Source organism: Volvox carteri, assembly GCF_000143455.1.
Source record: "Volvox carteri f. nagariensis unplaced genomic scaffold VOLCAscaffold_38, whole genome shotgun sequence".
Lineage (NCBI taxonomy): Eukaryota > Viridiplantae > Chlorophyta > Chlorophyceae > Chlamydomonadales > Volvocaceae > Volvox > Volvox carteri.
The window spans coordinates 1,075,745-1,096,208 of NW_003307581.1; the positions used below are offsets into that span (position 1 = coordinate 1,075,745).

Below are 20,464 nucleotides of genomic sequence, written 5' to 3' on the forward strand. Positions count from 1 at the left end.
CACACGCCTTGTTACCGTGTCCCATATGGGGCAGGAAGTGGCAGGAGCCCCACACGCCTTGTTACCGTACAAGCATGTACGGATTTGAAACCAACAAACATACGAGAGATATTTGTAAGTGCTCCCCTTGTTTCGTAAAGTTCCTTCAACTTCCGCGATTCTGAATGCGTGCCTGAGAGTTTGGGGGCAGACCCTGCAATTGGTCTAGATTGCTCGGTAGAAGGGTTTAAATTGACACCTGGGACAAGTTGAATTGCCGGGACAGGCCCTTGAATTGGCCTGACAGGGATAAGAATTGGCCTGGCAGGGACATTCCGACAGTCAGAATTAGCCTGACAGGGATACGAATTAGCCTGGCGGGACATTCCGACAGTCAGAATTAGGCTGACAGGGTGTCGAATTGGCCTGGCAGGGACATTCGGACAGTCAGAATTAGCGTGTTCAGGGTGTCGAATTAGGGAAGCACGGGAATTGTGCGACCGGGGCAGTCAAAAGAATTGCTCTGCCCGACAGTTTGTCCTACCCTCTACGTCTGCCCATGCAATCCCTGGGGCCTGCTGGGGCTCTTTTGCTGAGTACGCCTTCGGTGTATATGGGACGTGCTTGCCATTTTACGCCTCCATTTTGGACTACTTTTCAATGCCAAAATGAAGTGCGGTAACGTGAAGCTCTGGAACAGTAGCCGGAGCGCGGAGCTGTTGAACAACTCTGGCCCACCTCGAAGGCATTAAAGTCCTCTCCACTTCACAACCCACCTGCCTTGCCCGTACTTGCAAAAGGTTCCGCACCACTAATCACTTACGGGCCCACGGGCCATGGCGTGAGTAGCAGGGACAGTCCCCACGGTAGCGCCAACGCCGTACAGCCTACTCCCATACAGCGTGACCGCAACCACAACCTCCCGGCTCAACACCGCGCCACACCCTGATACACGGCCGGAAGCTGCCATGGAGATACGCACCGACTCTTAAAATCTGCGTTTAACGGCCGCTTCGCTACAGTCCTTATCCTTCACGCCATTTAGGAAATATGCAGTGGCGACTCTCCACCCGCTGCTAAACATAAGCAGCCGACTACAGCCCCCTGTACGCGCCTCCTTGGCTGGCTGGTAGCTATCGACAGTCTGGTAGCACAACTCCGACGGCTCCCCCTGCACCGTAGCGCTGTCACGGTCCACATTTCACGCACACGTCGCCAATTGTCCCGCCGCACCATCCGAGTTCAGGCCCCCCGTTTCTAAGCGCACAAGTAACAATGCACCCCCGCAAGGTATACAACGAGAACTCCACATCGTAGACGACCTGAACTTGTCACGCTCGCTCAGTTATTGACGCCGGCGCGGTGCGGGCACCCCGTCCCTATTCCCAAAGCTGCCTCCTTCGACACACCACAACCCTGCTCTTCCCCCTCCCTTTCTGGATGCATGGGGCTTCCTGTTGCCGTCCCGCGCTGCTTCAGTGGCATTTCCTGCTCCCCTTCCTCCAGGGCCCCTACACCGCTACCGCTGCTGTTGCAGCGGTGTCAGCAAGGCCATTACCTTCGCGCCTTTACATGTAATCGCGCGGGTCGCACACGTAGCCCTTCAACGCCGATGCTGCGGCTGTGTAAGGCGAGGCGAGGTAGATCTGGCCCTCCTTGTGGCCCATGCGGCCTGGGAAGTTGCGGTTGGTGGTCGACACGCACACCTCCGGTTCGTTCATGCGCGCGAAGGTGTCGCGCGGGCCGCCAAGGCATGCGGCGCAGCTGGGTGCCGCGGGCGTGACGCATCCGGCCTCCTCAAAGATCTCCGCTGCAGTCTTACCGTCGCAACCCGGCACCGGCAGCGTGTATACATCGGCCCACACCTGCGTCCAGGAGCCGTGCGGCGTGCAACAACCCGATACATATTATATGGGCATAACTACACATGCTCCTCCGGATGTTGATTGGCCGAGAGATCACACTTTATCTTCCTTGAACATGAAATCATTACTAACGTGCTGGCCCCGCATCGAAGACACGCGCCAGCAGCTACCACAGACAATGAAAAGAGCAGCAACCACAAGAAGGCATCGTGCGGGTCGGCGCAACTGTCTGGTTGCGTGGTACTGCCGAACCCACACCTGGATTGCACCGCTCGCGTGTAACACTGTGGCCCAGCTAACCCCCCGAGAACAAAACTCAACAGCTCACCTTTTGCGTGGCAGGCACCAGGTATGTTGGCACCTTGACCTGGCGCTTGGCCCGGTAGAACAGCTTGGCGGCAGAAAGGAAATCCTCCGTCTTGCCACCTGGGGAAGCGCGAAGCCGCATGGAATGCGCAGAGCAAGAAGACCAGAGGGTTGAGAGGGAGACTGGAAGTGTGTGTGTGTGGGGGGGGGTTAAGGAGCGGAGGCAACCCAAATGCTAGGACGATGAGGGACACTAAGGCACACTTAGCATTAAACGGTGTCCGGAAGAACCGATACAAATCGATACAACAGATTAATGATAGATGAAATCAACGTTTGTCACCAAATTTCAGTGGTACAGCAAGACTGTCCAGCCTTTCAGCTACTCACCCGTGCAACTGCCGATGTAGACGCGGTCAATCTTAACGTCCGAGCACTCCCGGGCAGTCTTGCGGTTGTCTGGCGAGTGGGGCGCCGCCACCAGAGGCTCCAGCTTTGACACATCCCATTTGTAGTCCGCACAGTACTGCAGAGGTCAACACGGGGTACGACAGGGAGCATTCAAGGGAACAAAGCGTTTCACGTGCTTGTGTGGCACAATCCATCCGTTGAGAGGACGACACGACACGGCATTTGCTTCACAAACCGCGTGTTGGGCCTTTCCTCCATGCCTCCTCGCACTAATAACGCCTTTTGCTACCTGCGTGCATCCCCCTAGCATTGTATTTTTCGCACAAGCTCACATTCGCCGCCCCGTCGCTGTACACGGCCTCGAATGGCTCCTGGGTGCGGGCCCGCACGTAGTCGAAGGTGGTCTGATCGGGCGCAATAACGCCGTTCTTGCCTGCGGCAGGAAAACATGCGGACATGAATAACCGAACTGGAGCCGAGAGGACCACGCCGAAACCTCCTTTGCTGTTGCCATCTATTTTAGGACGCCTCGGCGTCTGATATCCTTGGGGAATCCCGCTCCGAATCCCCGTTCCTAGGCCAATGTACCCCTCCTGCAGGCAACACGTGTCCAGACCATATCTGATGTCCCGGAACTCAGCACCCGCACGTCCCTCCCGAACAAGGGAAAAGGGTGCAATGACCGCTTTAGCAAAACTTTGTCTAATTCCGCTGCTCAACGGGATATATGCCAGCCACGGCTACCCTTTCCACCGTACGCCCTAGAGCAACCTGCATGAACCTGGCCCTTTTCCAATTTCCAATGGCTCCCCTCCGACCCTCTTGCCCGCCCCGTCCATCCGCCCGCCCTCACCTCCTGCCTCAACCACCATGTTGCAGATGGTCATACGCTCGTCCATGTTCATGCCCTCAATGGCGGTACCCGCAAACTCCATGGCCTTGTATGTAGCGCCAGCCACCGAGATCTCACCGATAATCTGAAGGCACGCGTACCCCGCGGGAAAGAGAAAAGCAATTCACCAAACGCTGCAGGAGAAGTCGCCCAGCTGTGGGGGAATTGATCTGATTTGCCAGTCGGAGCAAAGCTGGATCGTTTTTTCAGTACCCTGCTTTGAAAACGCTAGCAAGTCCATTCAGCCGTTCCCTCTCCGCATACCATCCAGCCACACCCGCACCCGCAACTCACCTGCAAAATGAGGTCCTTCGCCAGCAGGTACTCGGGCATCTCGCCATCCATGATGAAACGCATGGTGGGCGGGACCTTGCGAGCCATACGTGAGAGAGTGTAGGATACGATGTAGGAAAGTATCAAACAATCAGTCGCGTGGGTGGTGTATCGGCACTTGACAGGGTTACAAAACATGAGCACTACGCAGGTTCCAGATAAGTCTTTCTCTTTGCATGACTTCGCATGGCTTACGGAGGAGGCCCGCAAGGGACCTTGCGATGCAGGCAAGGCAGCTTTCCTTCCCAACATTCCCGTTCCGCTTCGATCTCATTCCTCCTACTATTCCATCCGGCACCCTGGCCGGCCGCGCCCGGGCGAACCTTGATCAGCAGCTTGCCGGTCCCCAGGATGAAGCCTGCGTCGGTGTTGCCGACGCCCGTGGCGAACTGGCCGAAGGCACCAGCATTGCAGGTATGGGAGTCCGTGCCAAACAGCACCTCACCAGGCTTGCAGTGGCCCTCCTGCGAATTGGGCCCGCATACAAATTGCAAAACATTCTCACGGGCGTGATTTGTTGGTCAACAGTCGTCATGCACAGGGCATAGAAAGAGGATAGCGAACGACCAGTCCCGGCCTTCTCATCACGTTCAGGTTCCGTCGACAACACCTCCTGGCGAGGGGAGCAGCGGCTACCTGTACATATGATGTGTGGAACAGGGGGCCATATCTTCACCCGTGGCAGCTACCCTGCGAAACCCGGCCTTCCCCGGTATTTCGGGGCACCCTTATCTAGTCACCCTATTCAACTTCTCAGTGGATCGCTTAGGTTCCGCACCACCACCAGCATCCAACGGAATCTGCCTGATCGACGGCGGCCCAACTCCATTCCTGGTCGGCTCGCAAATCAACTTTATCCCAGGTCACCACCGTCCATCGACCAGGGGCACTTTACCTTCCACCATCGGAAGGATTTTCGACCCTGACAGGTCTCGATCCACGGATCTCCCGGGGGAAATGGTCGTGCCTTACCAGTAGTGCCTAACCTAGTGCAAATGTGTATACATGGCATATGAACACTTGTGGACAGCTAGGATAAATTGAAACTGATGAATTTGATCAGAGGCCAGCCACGAAGACTTAAATTCGGAAGCTAGCCGCCCATGCCGGACTCCGGAATACATATTAACCAAGCTCCAACACCAAGCGCACGCCGAGGCACCTGTCCAACCCAGCAGCGAGTTCCCTGGCCGGCCGGCCATCATGTGCCACCCAATCGAGGGCACGGTGCACACGTGTTTCTGATTACTAACCGCCTCCGGTTCCAGCAGTGTGGTGTCCCAACCACACGCGAGAAATGGAGAAAGTATTCCTTCTAGTAGCCCGAGGAAAGAAGCCCAATCCGTACACTTCACCCCAGGACACCCGTCCGCCCTGTTTTCTTGAACCCCAAACGCCCAAGGTCGTTTGTCGGGGTATTACTTCATCCCGCGGTACACCTTTCGCAGTTAACCCGTGTGGCTAGGTCGTCGTTCGCAGCACCAGCAGCCGCAGTCAGGTCCACAAATCGAGCCGAGGAAGGCCCTGCACTGTTCGTCCGTCGTAACGCTACGGCCGATGGAAAGCCCTCCAAGCCCTGCCAACGCATGTGTTATATTCCTGTCGTGAGGTTCGTTCTCATGGTACATTACCTGTGCAAGCGCCACGTGGCAGACACCTTTGTAGTCCGGGTTAGCACGGAAGTTGCTACGGTCCGTGATATCGTAGAAGTACTTGATATTGTACTTAGTGGCCATATCCCTGAAGTACGACAAGTCAGATAAACAAGTACGGCAAGTCAATGTCTGGGGATTGCAGGTTCCGCGTTTCCCTGGTTTATAATACATGTAACACATGCGCCATTCATGGCATGCGACTGCTGTTAACGTGTCACGCCACGGGCCCCGGGTCAAATGGAAAACCGTCCCTGCGTGATCACAGCCACCGGACCATTACCTGTTTCACAAAGTAGCATAACCCGTTCTTAAAACAGGGCCCCACCAGCCTAGGCCCACCTCAGAATGTCCACGTTGCGGTTGGCGCGTGCATCGGAAGTGAAGATATAGTGGTCCGGAATAATGACCACACGCTCATTGTCCCAAACCTGAGCGTTTGGCCCGAACTCCTTCTGAAAGATTCCAAAAGTCCCCGGACCGCATACATCGTGCGTCATAAGCTTGTCGACGCGGGTCCAGATGTTATCGCCGGGCTTGACGGTGGAGTTGTCCGAGTGGTTCGCCAGAATTTTTTCCGTCATCGTCAAAGCACGCTTCACCTATTGAGAGCGGAGCAGCCAAATATGTGGCATAATCTTTAAGCACTCTCCAAACCCACGAAGCTACAAAACACACGCCGCACGCTTGTCGGTTGAACAAAAAGCCCCTGACGCGGGCCCGTTTATGCCATAAGTACTTATATGAACATCTTCCGTGGCGGCAAGAGCGCTTCCTACAATAAATGCAACGTTGACGCGGCCGCCGCACTCTTACCGAGCCCGTGGAAGCTGGCGTCCGTGCAGGAGTGGGCGTAGCTGCCACAGCGAACACCTTAACTGCACGGCGCGCCATCCGGCCGGTGCTGCCTGCAAGCGAATGTTCCGCGACCAAACATCAGCTCCACAAAGAGTCCGCATTCCATAACTACCACTCGTATTTCGTATTCACTATATAAACATTTACTCACATGGAGCGCGCATGGTGCCTTGTAGCGCCATAGGCAACGTAGTTGGGAAAGGGCAAGTGCGTGGGCGATAAGCCTCCTAGACTGTGCAAGCCCACGTAAAAGCTTAACTCAGCCCAAACTGCAAGTTCCAAGCTGAACGACACAACGAACTAAGCACAGCACTTAGGTAAGGTCGGTGTCCCGAATGGCAGGGTGCCGTACATGATTGATTGGAGCAAATAGCTTGGGACAAATCGCACGGCGGCGTCGTAGTTGTAGCCATTTACCTAATTTTCGAGGTTGGGTTGGGAAGCCTCCAGGGCAGGGTTGCTATCTGGAAAACAATCAGTCGCGGGCGTCGGCTCCAAGTCCCTGACAGCACCAGTCGACCGATCATCTCTGTCCGGGTAGATCACAAGGTCGTCATTATGCACCCTCTGTCGCTTATACTCCGAACTCATTTGATCTTCTCCCTGCATTGAATGCAGGAGCGCGTATATAATCACCACCATGCAGCAGCAGCAGCTGGACCGCTGTGGCTCCCTTAGGTCGAGACATCAGGTGCGGATCATCAATCATCAGCTTTACCAACTCATTTCAAACTCTGACCTTGCCTCTTCCTGCTGGGTTTCGGCAACTCCTCGGCGGCGGGTGTGCTTCAAAACCTCCCCGATCATTGTTCCGTTTGCAGGCCTCCTTCGTCGTCCCTGCCTTCAGCAGGCGACTCGCACCCCATAGCTTCAAGCCCTGCTCCAAGCCCAGCTCCCCAGCAAGGTGGCAGGCTGCCACCACGCGTCCCCATATTGAACGCCAATCCATCAGGCGAGCGCTGTGATGGCGCCTTGGAAGGCAGGGGATCGGATTATTGCCCCGATGGGCATTTGCATCTTGCATTCAGCTCCTCCCCCGCCATCAACAGCGTTTTTCGTGCGATCCATGCTCAATTGTCTTTCCTTGGTTCGTTTATTCCCTTTCAAGTTTCACTCCAAAACGCAGCCAGGAATCGGATCCATGTAGGACTTTCCCGTTGACCTCTGCGCATGCTTAATAGAAGATGGTCGCAATTGCTGGCCCCCGGGTTATGTCGCGCTCTGAGTCTTATCCGGTCCGTTTCTCCTGTCAACCCTATGTGGGATCCTAGCTCGTAATCTCGGCAATTCGGCCCCCTCAACCTTCCCTCCGTTCCGAACCAGCATGCTTCCTGTAAAGACAGTAAAGCGGTTATTCCACACGAACGTGAGTCATTAGGTTTTCCGATCGCACGAACACTCTGATAAGTCCCTTTCTCGCGCAGGGCGCAAGCAGTAGCTCGGCCGTCGGTCTACTTCTTTGGCTTTGGAGGTAGGCGGTAGCGAATGTCCTTTTGCGCGCCCCTGTACATGCAGAGGCGACCTTCGGAGTCGGGACCAAACAGCACCGTTGTTGGGATCATCAAGGTCATCAACAGGAGATTACGGTGCTCCAATAATGGATTGCCATGGCTATATCCCTTGATTACAGCGCAGCCTGCAGCGGGCGCTTCCGAACCCCATCAGGCCGAGGACTGTGGCTTAAGAAATGTGTCGTGAATAGTTGCTTGCAATGCTAAGGTGCACAAAGCAATGAGCGGGTGCGTCCAGACAGGGCACGCTATTTGGCCGGGAGTCCCGAGCCCGACGTTCTCATTCTTTTTGCCCATTCTGTCTTCCTTCCTAAGGTCTCCCGTTTCCCGTGCGCTCACTAGGTGACGACGAAGATTATGAGGAGGAATACACGGTGATGAAGGTGCAGGTGGGGCTCTTCGGAGACGTCCGCAAGTGGCAGAAGGATCTGGAGCGGCTGTCAGAGCTGTTCGACACGGAGGATGAAGAGAGCCTGCATTTCATCCTGCAGGGTAGGTTACAGAGCAGGGCAGGTGGCGATAGCAGCAAGAGAAAGAAGGTTGGCAAGAGAGTTGGCCCCAAGGAGCCGGTTGGAAACACGGAGCGAGCCTTGCGTTCCATTGGCTGCGGTGTTTGGCTCCGGTCTGGGACGGGAAATGTGATTTCGAAGGCTCCGTGGCCCTGCGTGTGCACGTATAAGGATTGGTTCAACCTTGGTCGCGCAGAAACGATTACGAAGCTTCTCCGCAATATGGAGTACGTGTCGTACGGCCAGACTGCCGGCAAGATGTTCGATAACCTGGATAACTGTGAGCGGAAGTTCAACCAGGTGCGGCTGGGGCGATGCGAGGGACTGGGCCCAGAGGAAAGTGCCAGGATCAACGTCGTGTATCCCGTTGATACGTACCGTACGACGCGTCTGTTTGTCGTACCAAAGGCCTAGCGCCCTGCCCCTGACTCGGCGCAGGGCAGGGCCAACCAGGGCGGGATCGGGACGGGGCTCGGTGTTTTAGACTGCGGTCTACATGCAGCTCCGTAAGCCATGGGCCCGCCACCCGATAATCGGCATCGCAGCTATGCGACCATTGGAATAGTGGACATAGGAAGCCGAGTATGCTGCCCGGCAATGCCAAAGTGTTTGCGGCGCCGGTGGTTCACTGGCTCTCTGGCGGCACTCCCCCCTCTCACCCTGCCACGGCAACAGGTCTCCCTTGAAGAGCGCACCAAGTTCAAGGAGGAAACCTACTCAAACGTGGACGGCCGCCGCCGAGTGCAGTCGATTGATATCAAGCAATCCTGGGGTGCGTGTATTCGCATAACAAAGAATACCCACGCGCAGGGAGAGTCCCGTCTTGTCAAGCAGACAGGGCTGTTTGTCGGAGTTTTTGGCGTGTGTCGATTTTTTGTGACTGGCGGCAGCTGTCTAGTCCTCTAGCGTTCCTTCTCAATTGTATACTTCCTCCCTCCTCCAGATAGCGGCATTGACAACTGGCTGTGCGTAACGCTGCTGGTGGCTGTGGAGGGCCGCCTGAAGCTGCCCAAGATTAGCAGCTCCGCGGACATGCGGAAAGCACTGACTGCACTGGGCAGCATCACACCGGAAACGCTGCTGGCCTTTGAGTTGCTGTGGACGCCGCAGGTGAGGCACGGGAAGGATTTTCTTTGGTTTTGACAGGCTCTTCCTTGGATATCTGTGCTGGCCGGCTGCTACCAGTTTATTTTGCACACCAAGCACCACCAAACGCGGCGCATGCGGTGGCTTGCATGTCGTGATGTGCTGCAGGCGGAAGGCGACAGTTACAGCAAGGACGAGTTGCTTCAGGATTTCCCGACTTTGGCCCTGCTATGAGGTGGCCAGGTGACGCCCACCCTCCCCTTCAGCCAATCTTACCCACATGCTGCTCAGTAGGCCCCAGCCCGCCCAACAGTTTTGCATTTACGAGAGGCCAAGATGTCTAAGCATTTCGTTTTGCCCGAGGCACAGGCAGCTAGGACATGTCCATTGTGCTAGATGGAAAACAAACGGACTCCACACCCACTCCTAATTGGCGGTGCGCGAAAGTACAGGGCTCGGCAACGTGCTCTGCCGTTTACGTGCGACGCGCTGTGATGCTCAGTGTTGCTTATGTGCCGGGTGCGACCGCCTTGTTATAAAACCAACGAGGTTTCCGGACGCGCAGCCCTATCGGACGACGAAGCGCCATGCTAGAGAGATAGAATTTCTATTTTTGGATGGTTGAATGGGCTAGTGCAATGGGCTTGCGCGTCAACCCAGACTGCAATGCAGGTTGTATCTATCACATGGAGTAAACAACTTCATAATATCAGCACTGCGCGTTTCCAACACGCGTTTTCCAAATTCCCAATGCAACAACGATTAGAGCAGCAGTTCTGACATTTTGGCTACACACGGGGAGTCCGTCTGGTGCGAGGCCTTGGGTTAGCTTGTTGCTCGTTCTTCTCTGGGGTGGCGGCGGCAGCGCTGCTGGTGGCACGAGGCGTGCGAGGTGACCCGGCTGCCGGGCTCAACCCGAGTGCCGCTGCCCCCTGCGAATAAGGGTTAAGGAGATTTGTTACTAGCGAATGTTCGGGGATGAGTGGTGAATGCAGCATGGAAGCAGGAAACTCGAGACACCCACCTCAGGCTTATCCTTTGTGCGCATAGGTGATGAAGGGACGTATCCAGGAGAGGCAATGGGCTTCCTTGGCCTATTGGGTTATAGTTGCAAGTTTAGGGCGTTGTTACGTGGCCGTAGCCAAGGAAAAATTATGCTCCCATTCACTCAACCCAAAAGTAAGTCAATCCGGATTTTATCTTTTATTCATGTGAGAGCTCATGAGACCTCACCTGGTTGACCGACGAACAGTGTGGCCCTCACCCTGCAATTGACACGTCGGCGGATGCGGTCAACATCTGACTGTGAGCAGACCAGCGCTAGCACACAACTATGGCTGCTGTTAGGACTCACATCCGACACGTATACTGTGCCTTGAACTTCCGGTTTGCCAAGCGCCTTCGCTTCTGTTGACTTACGGACCGGTGCCTTCTTACGCACGCTTAGCAACACCGCAGCTACTACAATTGAAAGTGCAACAAGAATTCCTGGTACTACCAGTAATGGAAAAGGACTGCCCATTCTGATGAGGAGTGGACGGGCGTTGACTAAAGCGTCCAACTTGAGGTTGTACAAATGCAACAAGGAGCGCCAAGGCCAGTCAGATATAACTTCTTATTCTTCAGGAAAGGATTCATTAGAAATGCGCGTACGCACAATTTTGCTTAGTTTTGTGACCGTTTGTTTCACGCTGTACGACGAACCATTCAGCCCGTTAAAAACTTTTAGATGACAGGCTGAGTGCATGGCGTGTATAACTCTCCATAATGGTGCAGAGACTCACAAGCCCTGGTATGAAAATATGCAGCCTCCTCAGCTTAAGTTGGGAGGCTGCTAATGAAGCGTATGAACCCCGTACGAGGCTACGCTTCCTGTGATTGGATGGCGTTCACAAATAGCGATGAGCCCAATTCGTGAAGATTATTGTGCTATTAGTTGCTCGCCACGCCATGGCGGCTGAAGCTAGATGCATCTACTCCAGGTGGACGACATAGCACTAAAGCATTGGAAAAGTTGTGCAACGTGCTGAGTGGCAAATAGATTTATATGTCTTAGGCTCACAGATTTATGCTGAATGATATGCCCCTTCCAAAGTAACACGGAGTGGTGAACGATGAAGGCAGCCAGATCATCGCAAAACCTTTGAGAATTTACCAGAAGTCCGACCAGGTCTAGTGAAATGGCAATACGGTACAATCTGCTCCGTTTTCGCGACAGGTAGTTTCAGTTAAACTAGCCAACTACCTTGCGAATCGCACAGCAGCTCCAATATTTTAATATCAAAGGAATGTATAGTTGCATTATTCGCTTTACAATCAGGTAAGAACGGGCTACCGCCGGGCGACCCGGAGCGCCAAGGTTCGCAATGGGCGCTCTATACGGTCTATGCTGGTTTCCGTCTGCCTTCCTAAATTAGTCCAATGCTTTTGCCTCAGTATGAAGCCGTCAGAGATGATGTTAATGCACGGCTACGCACCTAAGGCAACCACTATCAAGCACCTGTAAGCTGCGCAGCATGCCAGCATCTATGCCTTTCGTGTAACGGCTATCAGAGCCCTGATCTGTGCTTACGGCGTATATTGAAGGCATGCAGCCGCAGTCCGGTGTATGCAGTCGTGATACATGTTGCATACGGAATGAGAAATTAAAGACACACTGCACGGGACCTTAACGTACCTTCAGACAACTCCCCATACCTGGGTTGATCCGTTACATCAGACGGACCATGCATGACCCAGACATATGACGACATGTCGCTTTCAAGACGGCGTTCAGTTACTGCTCGCCAACATAGATGACACTACAGGTAAACCCCGCGAACTCCAACACGCAAAGGTCAATCGGCTTCAGTCTGCTTTGAGATTCTTGCGTTGTCATCAGGAGGGTTGCAGAGCTTTCAGGATGCGGCGGAGGGTCGGGCACAAGATACGGATGGGAAAAGAGTAGGATGTATCCAACCGACAGGATGCGTGCCCGACCTCCCCACCCAGGATGCGAGGATGGGGCGCCGCAATGCAACCCTCCGTATTGTCCCATTTCCGGCGTCCTTGCTGCTCGCACTCGACCCCAGTGCAGATGCACGGGAATTCGAGCAAGGCGGCGAGAGCTATTGCGCTACCGTATTACGTATTGTGTTGATAAGGTTCAAAGACACACTGCACGGGATGAAGCAAAAGGCTTCCCAAAATTAAGGAATCGCAGTACGGGGGATCACGTGCTGCCTCTCAAAAAAGCACCGCTGAGTTGCTACTCGCCCAGGTTATGGCAATTCGCCATTTAAGTTGTCCAGGCCCGATGCCTCCTGTTCCTGCATGGCTGTGTGCGGCCGCCGCATGAAGCTGCCTCCATGTCACCAGACCGACCCTACCAGAGGCGGCTCTGCCTTGGCTTATAACGACAATCGATGCTTCGGAATGCCGTTAGGATGCCATCGCTGTCGTTGATCTGTTGGATGAGTATCACAAGTACCTCTGATATCCGGGGATGGCAACCTCCATCACCACGATGACTCGAAAGCTCAGCCATACTCCAGCAGGTGAATGTACTCCACTAACATCCCCCCCGAGCTACGTTGCGGCAGGTGGCCCGGAATGGATTACTGTGCAGCCTACGCCAAGAGCGGATGTGGCGTGCGGCTTTCTACCTAGCTATCTCAGACGGTATTGGTAGTGACTCAGCATTCGTCACAGGTACGGTAATTATTCAGGAGCTAAAAGGTCCAATGGTCCTATCATGCCCACGAAGAGTTGCTTCGAGAGCCAAACACAAAGATGTCTTGGCTCCCTCCACGCCTTCCGACATGACCGGCTGCGGTGTCCACCAATACTCCGTGTGAGTTCTCTGTTGCATTAACCTGTCCTTCTTGGCATCGCACGACCAGCAGCGCCGTGTCCTTGGGCCCTAGGGCACGGGAATCCCTCACGTGAAGTGTGGTGTAGAACGATGAGCGGAAAGTCGTGATAACTTTGCCGCTGCGAGCATATGTGAAGGGGGGCCTGGCCGCGTAGTCTGCCTACTTTCAGTGTAATTCGGCTACTGGACCACCACGGCTGGGTCTGGATTGGACCCCCTTGTGGTTTGCTGCTGTGTGCTGTGAGCATCTTGTACACTGTTGAAACAGAGTACAGAAACAGAGTAGCTGTTGTAGTGTTGAAACAGAGTAGCTGAATAGTGAAGCAGAGTAGTGTTGAAACAGAGTAGCTGAATAGCCATAAACTGTTACGAATACGGGGCTCATAGCGTATTCCCGTTTAAGTAGGAAACTCGTGTGGTTCCGGAAGTGGTACAGGAAATCAGCCGTGACCACGCTTTCTCCGTGCTGCAAGTCGCTGAAAACCACTGCGAATTGCGAGCTCAGAGCGAATGCCTCTTACGGCCTGCTGCGTTCGTGGCAAGAACTCAGGTGATTATTTGATTGCTCGGGTTTGTAAATGGAACGATGAGCATTGCATGGCATGTATGCGTCTGTAATAACCTGGAGGGTTCAAGGCGGGTGGGGCGGGAGTAGGAGAGATCATCCTTTATGTGCTCTTCACGCCCCTACCCTAATTTTGGGCGCATCCTACTGATAGCTCAGCACAGACGCGGAAGTCAATGTTAAAGCGCGCAGCAAGGGTATTTCAGTATAGCAGGTTGTAGCGTATCTCCAGGCTAGCAATTTTAGCGGCTGTCAGTTGTCAGGTTAGCGGTACAACCTGCGGATACGCCACGGTGCATGGTGCATGGTGGTGCTGACGTGTATGCCTGCGTGCGAAGAAGGGACCCACCAACCCACGAGCCCTACGGAGTCGCAGACACAAACTGCCCAGGAAAGTAATTTCGGGACCATGAGTACCCATGCCGGCAAAAGTCAACTCCCCCAGGCGTTGAACCTTAGAAACTGCAATTGGGGGAACCGAATGCGTTGTGCAGTCATGGGCAGTACGATGCCCACAAGAACGAAGCAGCTCAAACTGCCGTCACACCGCCTACGGGACTCGTCACTTGGTCACCAATGACAAGTTTTTCAAAATCGCCCAATACCTAATAAAAGCCGTTTACTCTGTGGTAGCCGAATCCATTCAAGGGCTCACTTTTACACGGAGAACCCGAGCGAAAATCCTTTTAACAGAGGTGTTCAGTTACCAAAACTTCAGCAGAAGCCGTGCGGACAACAGGTGCATACGAAAACGAAACAGACTCCTTTGATAACAAATAACTCACGGTTATTAATGAGCCACGGCGATTCATGCTGAAGAATTTTCACAAACTAATCGAAATTTTGCATGCATAATGAATTTCCGTACTGGGTCTTCCCTGGCAGGGTTAATCAGAGGTCAGCACCATGTACCTTATTTTTCCCAATGACGTGTTAGGCTCTGGTATAAAACTAAGCATTGTTGAGCGCAAAGGCTGGGACAATGCGGTCCTTGTTTCTCGCCCTTGCGCTGGGCGCACACCTGATACTTGTTAGCGCAGCCGATGCAACCGCCTCTGCGGCTGCGGTAAAGAAGGAAGCTGCACCGCCTAAGATTTCAAATATTATTCCATCGGCTGGAAGCGCGGAGCTCTATAACGGGAACGGGGACGTTAGCGCAACAGGTGAGCTCGATCGACAGTCCGGTCCCAAGCCAAGCAGCTCCAGTTGTTCAGCTGCTGGAAACCCCGTGCAGGGGAGTGCGCTGGAGATGCTAAAGCGGCTTGCAAGGACGTAATCGCTGGCGAAGGGCGCTTAGCGAACTGCCTCACCAAGCGAATACGGGCCCAGCGCCAAGGCAACGTTGTTGGTAAGCATGCAGGTTGAGGGAGGATTATGCAAGGTAAACAATTGCCTAATCCAAGGCTGTTGCGCAGGTCGCAAAGTGGTTGATAAGTGCGTAGAGGCCTTGGCAGCCTTCAAGATTGACAGGTCAAAGAAGATCAACAAGGATGTTCCCCTTGGTAAGCTGTTGTAAATGATCTCAGCAATTGTGTTCAGTTGCTAATGGTGCAGTTGGCACTGCCTTGGCCGCAGCCAAGGCATGCAAGGACGATGTGGACAAGCTATGTAAGGACGTGAGCGACGACACGGCTCCTGGATCAGTTATTAGCTGCCTGTTGTAAGTATGGAAGTCTTAGTCTGTCTATCCTTTGGGTTAATAGGTGACGTCACTTCTGCTGTTCCGGTATTTGCAGGGGCAAGAAGGCAAAACTGACAGCGGGCTGCAGTGCTGAAGTTTTCCGAACACAGCAAGAGGTGCGATATTACGGCTAATGAATGTCAGTCATGCGACCCGAGGTTCACGACGCATTTCGTACAGGTTGCGGAGGACTACCGTTTTGACTACAAGCTGTACACAGCCTGCAAGGATGACTTCAACAATCGCTGCAAAGACGTGGAGTCGGGCGAAGAGCTCGAATGCCTGGTGCGTTTTACTTGCTTCGAAGGGCAGCCGATCCGTAAATCGGGCTGTGCTAGGTGGTTGCAACGTAGGGTTTGCGTTAGGTGCAAACCAGAATCTGTGCGTTTTCCAACTTAATCAGTGTGCTTACCCTCCCGTTGCCAAGCGTGACGGAGTTCGTTCTATTGGGTTTATAGCACGTCGTGTTGCCGTTGGTTTAAGATTCTGTATTCATTATCCAGTAGCTGTTCGCATCGCTTAGACAATGGGTAGACAAACCTGTCCATTTTCCAGTAACCTGGTTTTCCTCCATTCCTCCGCCGTCCTTGCGGCGTTTACCTCAATATATGGCTAATTACGGGAACGGCTTTGGGCCATTCTTTGCTCTTTGCACAACGAGGCATGGCTCCATGTTCCAGGCACCGCCCATGCTCCTCTGTCGATTGTTGCTGCACCCTGCAGCTGGCGTGTAGTAGACTGACGACTGTCATCACCACATTGTAGATTGCGCCTTATCTGTGTGGATGCCGCGGTTGCCTGATTCCAACGGGACTTGCAGGCGCAGGAACGGCTCCATGTAACCTGGGAATGCCAGGAGCAGATGGTTCGCAATGAGAAGGAGACTGGCGATGATATTCGCCTGAGCACACGCCTCTTTAAGAAATGTTTGACAGATCAACGGAAATTCTGCAAGGACGTAGAGCCGGGGCACATGCGTGTACAGGAGTGCCTCGAAGACCACATTGACGAGGCTGATTTTTCGGCGGAGTGCAAGGCGGAGCTGGAAGAGGTCATTGCTAGCCGTGTGGCAGACTTCCGTTTGGACACGGCTCTTAGGGAGGCTTGTGAGGGTGATCTGAAAGACACTTGCGACGCGACACTAAAGCAAATGGACGAGGTAAGGCACGTTGACTGCTTGTAGGTACAGAGATGTGGACCAACCGCTTGACATCCCTCACACAAATCATGCAGAACCCCAACAGCAAGACTTCAGCGCTTAATTGCCTCCAGACTCTGCGCGATGAGCTGAAAAGTGAGAAATGCAAGGCTGAAATTCACCGTCGGCTGAAGCGCGCGGCCCGTGATGTTCGTTTTGACGAGAAGCTGGCCAGCGCTTGCACGGATGATCGTGACAAGTTCTGCAGCGACATTCAGCCGGTAGGTCGCGGCGTTAAGCATCCCTCTGGCGTCGGAAGAGTTTGTGTGACCTATGGTCTCGTTTGTGCAGGGCTCGGCGCGCGTCATCCGATGCCTGCAGGACAACCGCAACAGCTTGGACCAGAACTGCGCTGCTGCTCTGTTCGACCATGAGGTTATGATGGCTGAAGACATCGACTTCAAGTTTCCCATGAAGCGCGCGTGCGCTTGGGAAATCAGCTCGTTCTGCAAGAATATTCCGCACGGGCATGCACGCATTGTTAGGTGCGCATGGGTACGTTCCGTTGATTTGTGGGTTAAGGATGCTCCTTACAGGTTCCGCAACAACGCGCTTTGTTGGGGTTTTACAACCAGTAGCCAGCTGGTTGATACTTGGTGATAGGCGCATGTAATGTAAAGATGGGTGATGTCAGGTAGGATAATGAAAAAGTATATTCGAGTGGGAAATGCCATCCACTTACAGTAGGATCGAGTTACAGCAACGGTATATCATGTTGGCTCCGGTGAACAGCATATACTATTATTAACGAATTGCTTAGGCTGGATTTCGACTCGAGGAGCATGACAAGGAGGGGTTCTGATGAAATGTACAGGACACTCGCTGGACATAGGCTATGGGCGGACTGGATCGGAAAGTGTAGTCACATTTGCACGCGGTGGAATGCTCACCCTAGACGCTGCGCGAGATGCCTTGAGAAGTCCAACTTGATTTACGCAGGTGCCTTGAGGATCAACTGGACAACACTGATATGTCTAAGGAGTGCAAGGATGAGGTCATGAAAGACATGAATCGTATGGCGCAGGACTATCGTCTGAACTGGCGCCTGAACCACGCCTGCGAGTCAGAAATTCAGAAGCTCTGCCCGAACTCGTGCAGTACTACTCCCGGCGTGACGTGCGGCGGTCTAGTTCTGCAGTGTCTGCAAGATAAGCAGGATAATATTACTAACGAGGCGTGCCAGGATGAGGTCTTTTACTACGAGCTCATGGAGGTTACCGACTTCCGCAATGACGTTATCCTTGCTGAAGCATGCAGGAGCGATGTCGAATCGTATTGCAAGGATGTCGAGCCAGGTAAGCTTTCGAGAAAAATATGTTTGAACAGTGAAGGCATACCTTGGGGACCTCCAGTTTTTTGCTCAAACTGTGCCGCCTTGACTTATAGGCGAGGGCCGCGTTCACCAGTGCTTGCGTTACAACAAGGAGAAGTTGTCGGAACAGTGTCGTAATGAGGAGATGAAACTCGCTGCACTGGAGTACCGTGACATCCGCCTGCGGCCAAAACTTAACAAGCTCTGCTCAGAGGAGAAGGCCGTTTATTGCAAGGTATGGAACAACCGCTAGTTGCTCAAGAACAACAGCTTCCTGTTCATGCATTTGTGGCGATGTACTCAATACTGGGCATGTCTCTCATCTTGCAGGTGCACCCTTCTATCGTAGATGGTCGTGCTCCAATCTGTACTACCACAATGGGATTGATTCATGTTTATTTCTGCCCCCTGCACGCGTACAGGATGTGAAGCCAGGCAAAGCTCGTGTTATTAAGTGCCTGATGGAGAACATGGCCCAGCCGAACTTCGGGGAGGAGTGCAAAGAGGAGCTGCAGAAGCGTGAGGACATGATGAAATCTGATTATCGATACGACATTGGTGTCTTCACTAACTGCGAAAGTGACGTCGAGACCTACTGTAAGGAGGCAAAAACCAAGCTCCGTGGCAACGCTACAGTCCTCAAGTGTCTCGTGGATAACTTTAAGAGCCTTGCGGAGCAGTGCCAGACGGAAATGTCCCGTGCTGTTCGCCTCGCGTTGTGGGATTATAAGCCCGGTGCAGCACTCACGACGACCTGCGATACTGACGTGGAGGCACAGTGCCCAAGGGTAAGACGGTTCTGCCTCTTGTAAACGTATGTGGGAACTTCTGTAATGTAGGATGGATAGTGCTTAAGATGCTATAATCCTTGCTTAGGGGCTAAGGCCTGGGGTTGGGTGACTCGCTGGTAGCAAGGCATTACAAGTTTACAAGTTACGCACGAATGCGGGGTTGTCCATTAAAGGCCGGGGGCTTGTGGACTAAAATTGGATTTGATTTTTTGCCGTACAAACTGGAAGTCGATTTGAATCCTGCCAACTAGGTCCTTCCTCATCTAGTCACCTGAACATCTGTAGAGACAGGAGGTTCAGCAATTGCAGCAATCCAACATGTGAATTAGTTTAGCAGCTGCAGCTTAATGCAGCAAGCCATAATCGCCCAAACAATGTCGGGGATCTGTCCAGGAATTGAACTCAGGAACTTAGTCTGTTAATCGCAGCGAAGTCACCAGTCAAAAAACAATAGCTCGTAGAGATTGCAAAGGGAACACGGTCGCTTGCCATTGCAGTTTTTATCTGGGTATAATGTGAGAGTCTTAAATCTGCCTACTGGAGTGGTTTGGCAAGCCAGCCTTCTGACCTGGAAGCTATAGCTTTTCAGGGTCAAATGTAGATATGACGGACGTTCATAAAGCTGAAACCCATCCCCAGTTTTTGCTCTTCAAATCCATGCCCAGCTTCCTGAAACCGTGCACGGTGGCTCATCTTCGAGAACTTGACCCTGTTATTGCAATGGTTGCAGGGCGCCCGTAGCCGGTCTGGCGCTGTGTTCACCATCGGCGCCGTGGGGCGGTGCTTATCGAAGGCGCTGGTGGAGGGCAAGCGGCTTGACAGCAAATGCCGTGCACTGGTGCTCGTTGCTGCACCAAAGGATGCTCGTGTTTACTTCGATCACCCTGAGTCGACATCAGCTCTGATGCAAAAAATTGCTCAGGTCCAGCAAGCTGCTGGTCTTGAGTCTGTCCTGGTGGATACAGTTAGCAGTACGATCACCGTCACTGGCTGGGTGGCGTTGGCTTGCATAATCTCTCTCATTATTGTCTTCATTGGAGGCGCTGTGATGCTTTACAAACGCCTAGTGGGCGCTGAGAAGCCGCACACACTGCACATCAAGTCTGGTGATGCATAGGGCGCTATTTTTGGATAGTATGAATGGATTTGTGGATATGTACGCAGCGAATGGGATGTATTAGAAGTGTGTATGTTTAAACGGTGCAGGCCTGCACAGAAGGCGCTGTGATCGCAAAAGCGCTGTAACTTCGTTTGGTGTTTGGTGGGTGTACGAACGCATTTGTACAGATACAGAGATCAGATCCTCGTGTGGTTGCGGTAACCTGCTATTGCTATTGAGTGCAACCATTTGCTGCCATTGAGCATACCGCAAGCACAGCTTCGCATACATGATTGACTGTGAGGCGAATTGACTATAACAAGATGTAAGTGGGGCATCGTGAAAGGGATAAGTGTTGACATGTACGACGTTTTATCGAAATGGGAGTTGTGTAGGGGATAGGAATGGTTGCTGCATTGGTGACTAAAAACAGAGTGGGTTTTGCGAGAGGCCTTTCCTTTCCTGGGAAGGGGGGATCAGTAGGATATCAGTAGGTGCAGAATGAAGTGGCATCGTGTAACAAAATGGGAACCGTTCATTTTCTGTTATTTTCATTTGCGTAG

The 20,464-nt window shown here is 53.2% G+C and overlaps 3 protein-coding genes across 3 annotated transcripts; 2 read left to right on the top strand and 1 right to left on the bottom strand.

Moving 5' to 3' along the window:
• Positions 1-290: 290 nt before the first annotated feature.
• Positions 291-6,570, bottom strand: VOLCADRAFT_75999 (large subunit of isopropylmalate dehydratase). Its single transcript, XM_002953814.1, has 11 exons — positions 6,448-6,570; positions 6,255-6,346; positions 5,781-6,040; positions 5,418-5,526; positions 4,110-4,250; positions 3,748-3,822; positions 3,415-3,538; positions 2,894-2,994; positions 2,541-2,676; positions 2,173-2,270; positions 291-1,844 (listed from the first exon to the last, which is right to left on the bottom strand). Exons 1-11 carry the CDS (start codon positions 6,476-6,478, stop codon positions 1,548-1,550), a joined length of 1,464 nt encoding a protein of 487 aa, XP_002953860.1. The 5' UTR covers positions 6,479-6,570; the 3' UTR covers positions 291-1,547.
• A 137-nt stretch (positions 6,571-6,707) lies between these two features.
• Positions 6,708-11,026, top strand: VOLCADRAFT_121219 (uncharacterized protein). The gene is made up of 11 exons (XM_002953748.1): positions 6,708-6,833; positions 6,915-6,987; positions 7,118-7,248; positions 7,721-7,767; positions 8,150-8,299; positions 8,513-8,616; positions 8,992-9,088; positions 9,260-9,426; positions 9,571-10,334; positions 10,636-10,667; positions 10,757-11,026. Exons 2-9 carry the CDS (start codon positions 6,937-6,939, stop codon positions 9,634-9,636), a joined length of 813 nt encoding a protein of 270 aa, XP_002953794.1. The 5' UTR covers positions 6,708-6,833; positions 6,915-6,936; the 3' UTR covers positions 9,637-10,334; positions 10,636-10,667; positions 10,757-11,026.
• A 3,776-nt stretch (positions 11,027-14,802) lies between these two features.
• Positions 14,803-19,919, top strand: VOLCADRAFT_106139 (uncharacterized protein; the record flags this gene model as incomplete). The annotated part of the gene is made up of 13 exons (XM_002953749.1): positions 14,803-14,983; positions 15,055-15,168; positions 15,236-15,322; positions 15,396-15,480; positions 15,557-15,617; positions 15,682-15,786; positions 16,322-16,660; positions 16,735-16,920; positions 16,991-17,184; positions 17,639-17,994; positions 18,086-18,246; positions 18,434-18,799; positions 19,533-19,919. The coding sequence occupies 13 exons, from the start codon at positions 14,803-14,805 to the stop codon at positions 19,917-19,919; spliced, it is 2,622 nt and encodes an 873-aa protein (XP_002953795.1).
• Positions 19,920-20,464: the final 545 nt, after the last annotated feature.

What these genes read in the sequence shown, in the direction of transcription:
- VOLCADRAFT_75999 (XM_002953814.1), bottom strand. Translation starts at nt 6,478, where the DNA reads ATGGCGCTACAAGGCACCATGCGCGCTCCAT. An exon ending in AGGCACCATGCGCGCTCCAT is followed by an intron (nt 6,347 to 6,447) that starts GTGAGTAAATGT and finishes ATTCGCTTGCAG; the next exon opens with GCAGCACCGGCCGGATGGCG. An exon ending in CCGGCAAGCTGCTGATCAAG is followed by an intron (nt 3,823 to 4,109) that starts GTTCGCCCGGGC and finishes ATGGCTCGCAAG; the next exon opens with GTCCCGCCCACCATGCGTTT.
- VOLCADRAFT_121219 (XM_002953748.1), top strand. Translation starts at nt 6,937, where the DNA reads ATGCAGCAGCAGCAGCTGGACCGCTGTGGCTCCCTTAGGTCGAGACAT. An exon ending in ATTGAACGCCAATCCATCAG is followed by an intron (nt 7,249 to 7,720) that starts GCGAGCGCTGTG and finishes TTTCTCGCGCAG; the next exon opens with GGCGCAAGCAGTAGCTCGGC. An exon ending in AGTTGCTGTGGACGCCGCAG is followed by an intron (nt 9,427 to 9,570) that starts GTGAGGCACGGG and finishes GATGTGCTGCAG; the next exon opens with GCGGAAGGCGACAGTTACAG.